The sequence below is a fragment of the Thermobia domestica genome, chromosome 17 (assembly GCF_964235325.1).
Source record: "Thermobia domestica chromosome 17, izTheDome1.hap1.1, whole genome shotgun sequence".
NCBI classification, from domain to species: domain Eukaryota; kingdom Metazoa; phylum Arthropoda; class Insecta; order Zygentoma; family Lepismatidae; genus Thermobia; species Thermobia domestica.
The window spans coordinates 13,787,273-13,800,424 of NC_137470.1; the positions used below are offsets into that span (position 1 = coordinate 13,787,273).

The window sequence follows — 13,152 nt, forward strand, 5'->3', positions numbered from 1 at the left end:
GTTCGATTCTTTACCGTTCGAATGTCTTCTTTAGCATTCACTATCGGGTTGCATCGACCATTACTACTGACCATATAGCCGTCGGACAACAGGTTCAGAGTTCGGTCAGAACGTTACGGGAAACCGGCGCAAAGTTAACTCCAATTGTATTCTATAGCGCTAATGCAACTTATTAATGTACGAATTACTAAGTTGCATAGGCGCTAATCACTCGTGCTGTAAAGAAAAATGAATTAAGTTGTTCCTTAAAATTAACATATATGAATTTAGATTATGATTGTTATTTTCAAAGGATACTCAACTTTTGGATTTTTGCTTTTAATTCACAACACTAAAACTTTACGAACAAATATTACATAACCAGTGGCACTTCGCTTTTAATAACCAATAATTTAGACCCATTTAATACGGAAGACGCGGATGTCGCGGTAGACACGAATTATTCGTTATATTTCGTCACATGGTTGATTATTACTTTCACTAGCACTGTGCACTTGCTTTGACAATTGGAAAGAAATTGTCATTGGCGGCTCCTGAAGATATGTCCAGAAGATTGCGGGTTGGTTTCTTTACATCTTTTTGATGAATAGGTGGTTTTTGCTTCTTAGCTACACCATGTCGCTACAATGATTATTATAGTTACTTGCAAGCGAATGTTTTGGAATTGTCAATTATCTTTACTATCACGACATTGATTTCAAAATTATGTTTTACACTAACGAAAATTAAACGTTATTTTAAATTGTTTCTTCATTTTAGTTGCGCGCACCATACTCAACGTGGTTGCTTCTTCGTAAGTGTAAGTCAGACTACTGCACCCTTTCTTTCCGTCCCCTCCTGTTGCTAGGCAAAAGAATTGGTTTGCTACGCAGTTTGGTGATGTCAAGAGCTAAAAATAGCCATGACAGCCCATAGACAGGAATGTTTTGAGACGACGATTGTCCATTGTGCTGAATTTTAGGTCCTTATATGGGAAGGAGAGAGGAACTCTTGCGATCTCCGTCGCAGACAAAATGTACATACATATATGAACATTCGTTTGTTGGCTGAGAGAAAAATTCTTGTGAGCACTTTTATGCGAGGTTCATTTGAAAAGTTAAAAATTTCTTCTTAAAAATTGACTGAGCTGAACTGTATGGTTACAAGGGCAACTAATGGAGCACATGTGGAAATTCTCTAAATCAGGTTAAAAAAAAAAAAAAAAACTTTTAGAGTTTTCCTACTATTTGCAGCAAGCCGCATGCTTTTATCATTCTTAGTTTTCTTGTTACTAATGTTTCTTATCAGGGAGAGATTTTATGTCCGCCCTGAATATAAGACCATATTACTTATAATTCAATACTTAATATTATACATAGATTTGTCTTAAGCTCCCTTATAATAAAATGATCAGCGTTCTCGAATTTGTAACTGGAGATCTGAATTCGATCTCGAGTGGGAGCTTATTTTGTTCCCGTTCCAAGTAAACTATGGTCAACATCTCGCATAGCTTAGTTGCTAGAAAATTGTTTAAAACTCCAAACTAACAAAGCAGTTCTGTTAGTTACGAGTCATTTTAATGATTCGAAAGTTGGGAGAATCATTGCTAAAGTTTATGGAACTTAATAAGATTTTTAGATTAACTTCATTTTAAATAGTAAGACAAATCTCTACTAAGATCAAATCGTGAGTTAAACTCTCACAATAATAGAGGTAGACTCTCTAGTAAGATCATGGTATAAGTTGTTGCAACTACATCTGTATGAAAAATTGTTGAGATATTGCTGGTTCACTGGTATATACTGAATTATGAAAAATATCGTAAATATCAAGACGTAAGGACATGGTTATACAGGGTGTTATAAAAATGTGTCACAAGATTTTGGAAAGAGATTCCTCACATTGAAATAAGAAAAAAAGTTCCTATGGACCTGCACTTAAAAGTGGATATCTCCACTACTATGGTACCTATCGTAGTCGGGTCAAGACATTACTGAGGAACTGGTATGTGAACTATCCCAATATCCATGTTTAAGAAAGCTCCAGTACTTGCACACCCATTTTTAGAGTGATAGATGGAGAGTAATCAAGTACTCCCAAACAGCCTCTCTCAAAATGATTGTGTAAGTACCGGAGGTTCTGAAAGATGGATATTTGAATAGTTCACGTACTAATTCTCCAGTAATATCTTGAGCCGACTACGATCGGTCCTATAGTAGTGGAACTATGGACATTTAAAGTTAATTTTTTCACGTTTTTGGCACCCTATAACTACGAAAATATGCACTTCCGACCACAGGTCTATATGAACCTTTTTTCTTATTTCGATGTGACGAATCTATTCTCAAAATATTGTGACAAATTTTTCTAACACCCTGTACAAGTAGCTGAAGATTTGAGCATATAATATTTTTCTAACTAGTTATATCTCCTAATACTACCATCTAGTAAAACTGGAAATTAATTAACAAACTCGCAAGACTTTCGGCTTGAGTGGAATGTACCGCGAATGTTGGCGTTTTGGTTTGAATTATGTTGTTACCTTGGTTTTATTGGAATGTTAAGTTGTCCTTGTATCTTACTTCATGACTTGAACCAGTGTCCACTAGGCAAGGGCGGTTCGAGGAAAAATTCTGCCAGATGCGAGTCTATGAATTAGCGCCCTTTTTTCCTCTGCCAAGAGTAGGCCAAAACTTTTCTGCGCTGTTACGTGCCATTACTCCTACTAGCCACCAAAACGTATTGCTTTCTTTTCTTCACATGTTGCATTACTTGATACTTCACTGTAGTACTTTTAAAAAAACGTAAACTAGAGCCCCTTTTAACCGAATTTGATAGGTCCGGTGGTTCTACGGTTGAACGAAAATTCGGTTAAACCGGAATAAAGGATTTTTGATATATAGTGCTGTATATTTGGTATATTTTAATATACTTTTATCGTGGAAAGATATTGGTAACAGCATATGAAATGCCTTCGAAACTGAACATTAGAACTGAAAACTGTTAAACTAAAGTCGAACAACTAAAACAATGAAGCTGAATTCACCTTCTGAAAAAAAAAAAAAAAAAAAAAAATCTTTTGCTTAAGATGAGATGAACGAGTCTTAGCAGCTAGGTTAGCTAAGACTTTTAATCCTGAAGCAAGCAGGGGAGTTTTGATCTGGTTGTTCCACGTAAACCGTGATATCTTCAAACATCCTAGTGGCTTCTGAAAACCAAAAGATTTTAGCATTTAGGATATCTATGGCCGTGTTAGTCCCGTTACGTATGAGGGATGACGTCCCTCAGCGATCACACAATTCGATAAAAGGGAACGAATCAAGGATTGGGGAAGGAAGGAAGCGGCCTGGGACCTATATATTAGGTACCATCCCGGCATTTGCTTGGTGTGAATAAGGGAAACCCAGAAAAATCCCACTGAGGATGGCTGGGCTCGACTGTGTGTCCCAACCGGGAATCGAACCCGGGACAGCTCGCACCAAAGAGAGAGCGTTAGCGACTACGTTACGGGGGGCCGCTGAAAACCTAAATAAAAGTGAAATTATATATTTCAGTTTAACGTCCCACGTTTATGCCTTTTCGTCTAAAAGAGACGATGATGAAAGCAAGTGAATGATGATAGAAGAATTGGTGGAGTGAAAAGTGGGAGGAAACAGGAGTACCCCGAGAAAACCCAAGGACACGATGTTGTCCTCCTAAAACTTACTTGGCCGGGGATCGAACCTGGGTCCCCATGCACCAAAGATAAGTGGCTCTACCACTGAGCCACTGTGCCTCTCTAAAAATCAAAAGAAATATTGTTCTTATTGTTGGTATTTTTCATATAAAAGTCACGCATGATTGAGGCTTCTTTTTAGCAATTCGATCAACTCGAAAATTCGGTTAATCAGGATCCAGTTAAACGAAACTGTATTGTACTTACTAAAAAATAATACAATTAATTAATTTTTTTTAAAAAAATGAAAAATACATAAAATGATTATACAAAATCCAGCTCAATGCGGAGAACTCAACATAATGAAACGGAAATACTGTATTGTGTATTGTCCTTTTACTGAGGTTATTACAAAAATGGTGGTTAACACTTACCTTGTAGAACTAAATTATTCACAATAAAAGATAACTGTGAAAATAAAATATTTATTATAACACTTTGAGGCCACGGTGGCTCAGTGATAGAACGTTCATATCTGGCATGAGGTCCTTGGTTCGATCCCAGCTCGCGACAAGTAAACTTTATGGTGGACAGACACCGTGTGCGTGGGTTTTCTCGGGGCTCTCCCACTTTCTTCCTTCCACCATTTCATTCATTCCTCATCATCACCGTCTCCTTTAACCTAGCCAGCATAACGTGGGCCATAAAACTAACAGATTTCATTACATTTTAACACTTTATTTCTCCAAGAATAAAGATTCCAGTGGCAAACATCAGCTTGGCCGGCGCTCCCTTATTTTTATCGCCGGCGCATCGTTCCCATGGGTCTTGCACTGACCCAGCCACTACGTTCTGTTTGGTTGGAGATCTTGACAATGACCTAAGTTTCGCTGCTTCCGGATAGCAGTATGCTTAGCTCGACTCACCAGTTGCCAGTTTGGTTCTGCTAAGTTCATCCGAGTTGATGGCTCGTTTTAAGTGGCTTGCAAACTTGGATTGGTCCGGCTCGGAAGAAGCTTGATTAGATGGGAAGTCAAATTGACTCGAGTAAGCTTTCAAGTCACTATATCGCTCGAGCAATTGACCAAAATATTTTCAAATAATAATAAGTGAAGAAATAAAAGAAGTACCAAAGCCATTGATGTCGAGATTTCACAAGTTACTTCAAGGGTAAGTCATAAGTGTTGCAATATTACCGCAACCCAAACACTACGCACGTGTATAGGTCGTGATTGACCGTAAGTACTAGGTCAAACTGGCCCAAGAAATAATATGGCAAAGTGGACTACTGAACACGGAAGCCGTCTCTTCGTCAGTATCTTTGGTCCATTTTTAGTGACAGTGAAGATGAGTGCTCAACAACGTTTAGTTCGAGTCTAAGATCAGCGGAAGTCCGGCCTCCCAGTGGTGACAGATTCTTATTCATACGACACGCCATTGAAGAGAATCTATCCTCTAGTACACGACGAGTATCAAACCAAATCCGCATGCTCCAGCTCAGTGTATTGCGTCACCTTTATGAACTCAGGATAACTATTAGGAGTTGTCGCATCGTACCACATGAGCTGACCCAAGCTCAGGCATAAAAGAGAGTGAATGTGCGCCGACAACTGATGCAAAATCCACGTGGTGTGCGTTTCCTGAAACAGATTGTCACATGCGACGAAACCTGTCTTTCCGAAATAAGAATGTACGAACAAGGTTGAGCGAGGTCCAATTTCCAGAACTGGTCGTGAAACAGGGCCGTTTCGACATTAAAGTCATGCTCTGTGTTTGGTGGAACTACGAGAAGATAATTCACTTTGAGCTCCTTTCTAACGGTCGTACCTTTAATGCCAACCTTTATTCCGAAAAGTTAGAGCTGATATATATTTCACTATGCCAAAAATCTCCTACGGTGGTGAACCGAAATCGGGCCCTGTTGCAACCACACTCGGCTTGAGAAACGCAACAAAAAATTCAGGATCTTCATGGTATCAAACTGATTCCACACTAGGCATATAGTACTGATCCTGCCCCTTCGAATTACTGTCTTGTTTCGGTCCATGGTGCACTTTCTGACATCACGATGCTTCAGCAACCACCAGGAGATGGAAACAGCAATGACTGAATTCTTTGTCTCTAAGAACAAGACGTAGAATCGAGAAACTGGCAGGAAGATAGCTGCACACAGTCTAACACGAGGAGCTATACTTTGAATATTAGCCACTTTTCATTGTACTGTAATAAATACAGATATATATATATATATAATATATATGTACCAGAATATTGCAAGACTTAGGACTTACCCTTGTAACAGTAACTATAGTATCATAGTTAAAAAAAAACTGGGCAAACTATATGACAGGAGGATTTCTTTTCATCATAAAAGAGAAAATAAGGCGATGTTTTATCAAATGGAGATAGTCGTCAAACATCTACAAATTGACACAAAGATCATGCAGAGGTCAAAACTTTACCTAAAATTAAGACAGTACAAATATAAGCTGGAAAATACAATAAACGGGAAACTGCTATTTATGTACCAAGATCTCATGAGGATAATATTTTGAGCTTATCGCCATTAAAAAGAATAATAAAAAACACTCCGGAAATTGAACTTCCTGCTTAAATGATTTTGCCAATCTCAGCTAGTAACTGCAAATATATTGGTAATCAATATCTGACTTAGGTGCTTAGAAAATTAGTTATCTTCTGAATAGATTAGTTTTATCTTTAGTTTGTGCTCATTAGTATTCCTCTCTTATCTTCAGAATATTGTAAAAATTTTCAGTAATGAGATGATTAGCGTTCCCAGTTATCAAAATTTTTCAGAATTCCTTCGTTTCATGTCTAATGCAAACATTTTTTCTTCGTGATGTGTAATTTCGAAAACGGTCACATTTTCGCCCTCAGTTATCGATTTGAATACTGAAATGCCGTGCTGTGTAATGGTAATAGTTTTCAAGTAACCCTTCGTATTTTTTTAGTGGTAAAGAGAAATTACTTACATTGTAAACTATGCCACTGTGAACAAGACCTGAGATTCAGTTTTATTTTAAAAGCGAAATTGGGGCACGGTGGCTGAGTGGTAGAGCGCTTACCTCTGGTGTGCGAGGTCCCTGGTTCGATTCCCCGCCAAGTAAGTTTATGGTAGACAACATCGTGTCCATGGATTTTCTCGGGATATTCCAGTTTCCTCCCACATTTATCATTCCATCAATTCTTCCATCATAATTCATTTCCCTTTATCATCCATCTCCCTTAGCCTAACGGGCATAATAGTGGGACGTTAAACTGAAAAGCGAAATCGGAAGTGCCGCATATAGAGATAAGCAGAGACAGATGCGTCTTACTCCCAGCAAACAAGTAAAATTGTGTTTCACGAATACAGTAGTATCGGTAAAAGATTTGAAAAATATAGCAACATAAGAGGTTAAGTAAATAGCTTATGTATAAATGCCGGTTAATTCCAACTTCCCATAAATAGATTTTCCTTTTCACTTTAAAACTATAAGAAGTTGTTTATCTAATCGGAGTAGAGATTCGGAAGTTTGAAACCTTCTTTTTGTGGCCAAATATTGTATTCCTATTTCTTTCACATTTCCATTCTGCTCTATATTGAAAAACTTCTTCTCTTTGATGGAGTAGGCAGAGCTAAGTTTATTATAAAAAATCCTCTAATAGAACAACAGTATTTACAGATGTACTACAATCAGTGGTCGAAGTGAGACGGTATGCGGTGGTATGCTATACCGCCTCTGGTTTTTTAGTGAGGAAGGCATACCGCCTCTGGTTTTTCAGTAATCAAGACATACCATCACTGGAGAGTAGATGCTAAATAACTTTAATAAATCCATTCTTATACACAGTAATTGACGAATAGCTGTTCACGTCAAAGATTTTATTTCTTATGTAGAAATAATTTCTAAGTTGACAACACTGACATTTTTATCTTTTTCCTACCTTTTCCTTTTAAAATGAGGTGTCTTCAAAGAAACTTGTCTAGTATATATTTTGATGTGCCATACTGAAGTTTCTTATGTATATGTGTCGTCTTCCTTAATGTATATAGATAAATCCGCCCATGCTCAAAACACGACATTTATCTATATACATTAAGGAAGACGACACATATACATAAGAAACTTCAGTATGGCACATCAAAATATATACTAGACAAGTTTCTTTGAAGACACCTCATTTTAAAAGGAAAAGGTAGGAAAAAGATAAAAATGTCAGTGTTGTCAACTTAGAAATTATTTCTACATAAGAAATAAAATCTTTGACGTGAACAGCTATTCGTCAATTACTGTGTATAAAAAGGATTTATTAAAGTTATTTAGCATCTACTCTCCAGTGATGGTATGTCTTGATTACTGAAAAACCAGAGGCGGTATGCCTTAATCACTAAAAAACTACAGGCGGTATAGCATACCACCGCATACCGTCTCACTTCGACCACTGATTGTAGTACATCTGTAAATACTGTTGTTCTATTAGAGGATTTTTTTTAAATAATAAAGCTGTAGTGGGAGTCGATCTTCAACCTAGCTCTGCTGTGGGGGTCGGATCTTCCGGGCATTTGGATTACCCCTCAGTCGAGTAAGGGTCCGGGAGTTTTCCGCAGGAAATTATTAATATAAGAACTCAGTTTTTGAGCATTTTCATGTATAATTCTCTATAATACAACATAACGGGATTAAAAAAAAAAAAAAAGAAAAGAAAAGAAAACCAGCTGTTGGTGGAGAATCAGTCTCCCCCGTTACTACAGAGAAGCTCTCCAATGGTTTTCAGTCATTATGTAAATAGAAATGCAACCTTTTAGGCAACATACCCTCAATGTATTTCAACATTTAGATAGGCGGTATGTCGAGTCAAAATCGTAATAAAACATATACCGCCTCTGCTTTTCTTCCACTTTGAACACTGACTACAATACAACTTTTCTCTAATGTCAGGTAGCAAAAGATAGCCCAAGACCTTACAGCCTTAGGACAGGATCTCTACAGAGCTCTGGGCAAGCTAAGTAGAGTGGCGTAGGAAACCCCCAGTGCTCCAGGTAAGCAACGAGGGGGTTAAAAAGTCACAGAGCCCCGAAGCAGGCTAAGCAACTGAGGTTAGGATCCCAACAGAGCTCCAAGCAAACTAAACCAGGTGGAAAGGAAGCCTAGAGTCCTGCAGCAGACTAGAGGCTTTGAGGTTGGGTTTCTCCTAGAGCTCCAGGCAAGCTAGAGGAGGGGAGACCAATCGCAGACTAGTGACTGTCCTTCGAATCGTCTCCATTATATAGGCGCTGCGGGCTGCGGTGGCGCTGCTGCTCCCATGTCATCATGTGACTTGTGGGTGGTGTTGGTGGTTATTGTTTACAAACAGGAGCACGTGTGATTGTTTATAAACACTAGCACGTGATAGATTACAATATACATAATTCCCAAATAGTATTCTTGTGAACAGGATACATTAATAACAGAAAAGTGGACGTATTTTTTACTACCTATAAACTAAGACAACTGGAGGCACAAAATCGAGAAGAATATTACATACAGAAACTAATGATTGTGTGGTGCACATTTTTTAACCCTTCCTTGGTGTGGGGTGTTACGCGTAACACCTTGGTGCATGTAGGGTTAATGATTTTTATGAAATTTGGTATGAAAACACATGACAAATTAAGTGATTTTGTCAATTGACAGAGTTGTATTGGGAAAACTGTCCATGGTATAAACATAACTAACTCTATGGCCTATGAAACCGAGAAATTCAATGCCGCGTTCAGAAAAGCTCCACTGTCTTCTCTTCTTAACTAACTGGATCCAGTTTCTACTTTGTATTGGTATTTGTGCGAGATCCATCTGAATATTGTCCTCCCATCTGTGCCTAGGTCTATCTAATGGTCATCTCCTGATTTGATTTCCAGTTGAAATGTTGAAAATGTTCCTACTTTCTTCCATTCTGACTACATGACATGCCCACCTGAGCCTCCTAGACTTGAAGACCCTATCATAACATAGCTCGCGCCAAGTGAGCTTTGTGGTGGACAAACAGGGTGTGTGTGTGGATTTTCGGGTCCTTCCGTTTTCTCCCATTTTCTTCATTCATCATTTCATTCATTTCTCATCATCATCACAGTCTTCTTTAGCCTAGCCGGCATAACTGTGGGATGTAAAACTCAAAGATTTCATTTTTTTTCTAACATAACATAATATAAACATCAGAAGAATCAAAATTGTCGTAAAAATGGCACGCGCACGTAATTACAAATGGTGGTAACTTTTTCTTTAATTAGAGTACAGCAAAAATTCAAACGCTATTGGGAAGCTAGTGAATAGAACTTCCCACAAGTATCCATCCTTGGACTTCGCACGGCAAGTTATGGTTTCAAGGGCATTAACTGTAACGTTTGACCTTGAATATATCAAACCACGCTACAGCAGAAACTTATGAAAAAAATACGTTTCATTGCTCCAACATATCCAACATACAAGATGATTTTTCACGATAAATGTGATGTTTCTTATGTCTGTATTTTGGACAGTTTTCAAAATAAAACTGACAATTGGCAGAATTACTTATCTTGTCATATGTGTCCATCATGCCAAACATGGAAATATACATAATGTGGTCAAAAAATTGTTCTGTTTTGATTGATCTGATGCTAATTTTAAAATTAAATTTAACGAGTAGACAGGATTGAGCAGAAATACTTACAAATTATATAGTAAAGAGATGTTACCAAAAGTAGAAAAATCAGTATAGTAAAGAGATGTTACCAAAAGTAGAAAAATCATTTCTGTAACTTTTGTATTCCTAATATTAGCCACTATGCTCATCGCTGAAGTTGATTTTGAAATCTCAGCATTAGCCGTTGTAATATGTTCCATGTAACTTTACAGGCTTCTGCGTTTTTCGGTTGGAAATTACTAGAGCACTAAGTAATGTTCATTTTAATTGAATTGAATTGAATTGAATTGAATTGAAAAAGGCTTTATTCAAGCGGGCGAGGTTCAGCATATTGCTGCTCTATCACCTAAACCTTGTCAAGGAAGTACATTGAGTTATACAAAAAACATACAATCAATTGAATCAAAAGATACGGTTTTCACTTTGTAGTGGGGACACACAGTCGAAAAGGTGTAAAAGTTTTTTTCAGGCCAGCCATCTTGAGAGAGGTTTTCCTGGGTTTTCTTTATCCACACCAGGTAAATACCAGGATGATACCATATATACAGGTCCCAGGCCGCTTTCTTCCTTCCCTTTTCCCGGATAGTGTGATCGCCGAGTGACGTCATCCCTCATATGTGTGACGGGCTAACATGGCCATAGATGCCGAGATTCCAGAAATCTAATTCCTAGTCCTAAGCACTTCACATTGTGAAATGACGAGACTTCCCAAGTTATGGAGGTTCAAAGGAAGTAGATGTATTAGATTGGAGATTCTATTCGTGTGACACCGAATGTATGTATATTGAATATCATTTCTTTCTAACTCCTACGGTTTTCGCCCTGATTTCCTGTCGGCAAATACAGACGGACGAACGGCCATCCAGAATCGTTCTATTTCACCTTTCATACTTATGCATAGCATAGTTCTGAAGTCGTAAAGTCGATGTTCGATAAGAATAGTGGTGCCAGATGGTGCATTGCATTAGTCCAACTAATAATTCAGCGAACAGCTCAACAGTGGCTTATTGGTAGACAAAATGGTTCTCTCGTAGACCTTGTGAGCTTGTCATGGACAACAGCGTGTAAAGGATTTTCTCGTTTTGTCCCGACGCTCTTTGTTATATCAATTCTTTTATCATCACACTTTTATATATCACTTTATTTTTCAGCCTTCGCGGTATGAATCTCGGATGTTAAATTAGATATTGAGATAATCGCTTACTTGCCATTAAACATCTACCATGTAAGGTATTGTCATACCTCAAAATATGAAAGTATTTCTGCACATTCCTGTAGTCGTATGTTGCTGTTCAATTGTTTAAAAGATAATAATAAAAGTGTAAATTATATGGTGAACTTTTAATAATAAGCAATACTTAATTGTGCTATGAAAACACTCATTAGTTTTTATTTCTTGTTTCCCATTGGCCAGGTTTCTTCCGATTTGTGGTGGCTCCTTTGTTTGACGAATGGCACGAGTTCTTGGATACCCCATTGTCGCACGAAATGATGAGGAACTTACGTAGCAACCAGAGGAAATGGGAAGATTTGGTGAAACAAGAGCTGGCCGAGGAGACACAGACCGAGTTCTCGGAAGCGGATGTGGTCGAGAGCCCAGAGGAGGATGAAGAGGAGGACAATGAAGAACTTCCATCTGTGGAGGAGGAACAGAAGGAGGTCGTCGTGGAGGAAGCCTCTAAACCTCTTCCATGGCGAGAGACAGTGTCTCGTTCTTTGGATGAAGATAAAACACAGCGTGTTGGCCGACGTCATTCTGTTCCGCTGAGTGCACCTAGAATGCCAGCAATGACGATAATTCGGCGAGAAAGTTTGCCCGAAAACAAACATCAAAAGCGGTACCCGTCCGAAACCATACTACACATTGAAGAAGAAGAATATCAAAGTTCTTTGTCGTTGTACTCGCTATGTAGCACTAGTTTACAGCATTCAGGTGGTGTAGGAGCAACTAGCTGTGAAGCCAATGAAAATAGACCTGTTAGTGCTGAGACTCTTCTCCCGGAACCAAGTATCGCTTCCATTACAACTAGTTTGGAAGCTTGCCGTCTTTCCACTGTGTTGCATGGTGCTGATGGCGCAGGACGCACACAAGCATCCCGACTCCTAACAAGACAACAAACGTTTCCACCCCTTCAACCATCTGGCTTCCCCTTCACAAGACTGCGTTACATGTCCACAACAGCAGAAATGTCCAGCTGCTCGGAGGCGCTAGCAGAGGGAGGTTCCTCTGGGTCATCACGAACGGATATAAATAGTGCCACCCTTTCTCGGCAGCAGTCGGAAGCTGATGAAACGCACGAAGCCACGGAAAGTGGGGAATCGCGGCCAGGATCCTCCAAGTGTAAAAACGGTTGTGGCACTCCTCCCAATATACAAACGACGCGAAACAATGAATACAATCTCGCAAAGTTAAGTAAAGTGTTACAAGAAAAAACCTCTTCCCTGTTACAGTCTTCAGGACAACCATCTTGTGGCAGTGGTAGTGTGACTAGTACATTCCAAATGACGGATAGTGTTCATAGTCCCATGACAGTGTTACCCTCGTCAAGCAATGTTCAAATTCTTGGTGACAGGGATTGTACGGGAAAACGTGAACCTGATACAGATTACATGCGGGATCGTGCAAAAATCGCTAAATTGGATTCTCACTCTTTGGAAAGTGCGGCAGAAGAGTTAAAACAATCAGAGAAGGAAAATGTGGATCCTGGTCAAACTTCTGCTGTTTCATGGAAGGACCGTGTGTGGCAGAGTCTTACCGAGACGGACTATGGTAGTGATGTTGAGCTGGACTTCCCAAAATCAGGACTTCATCGAAAGTCCACACCTCAGGTAACTACTCCAGACCTTACTTA

General features: G+C 38.9%; 1 protein-coding gene across 5 annotated transcripts in view; it reads left to right on the forward strand.

The window, feature by feature from the left end:
* Positions 1-13,152, forward strand: part of LOC145674581 (uncharacterized) — a 476,266-nt gene that overhangs the window by 390,525 nt on the left and 72,589 nt on the right. For all 5 annotated transcript variants that reach the window (XM_081744773.1, XM_081744775.1, XM_081744774.1 and 2 more), the window contains one exon: positions 11,715-13,129. In XM_081744773.1, coding sequence (XP_081600899.1) covers positions 11,715-13,129 — 1,415 coding nt within the window. The remainder of the gene's footprint in view (positions 1-11,714; positions 13,130-13,152) is intronic.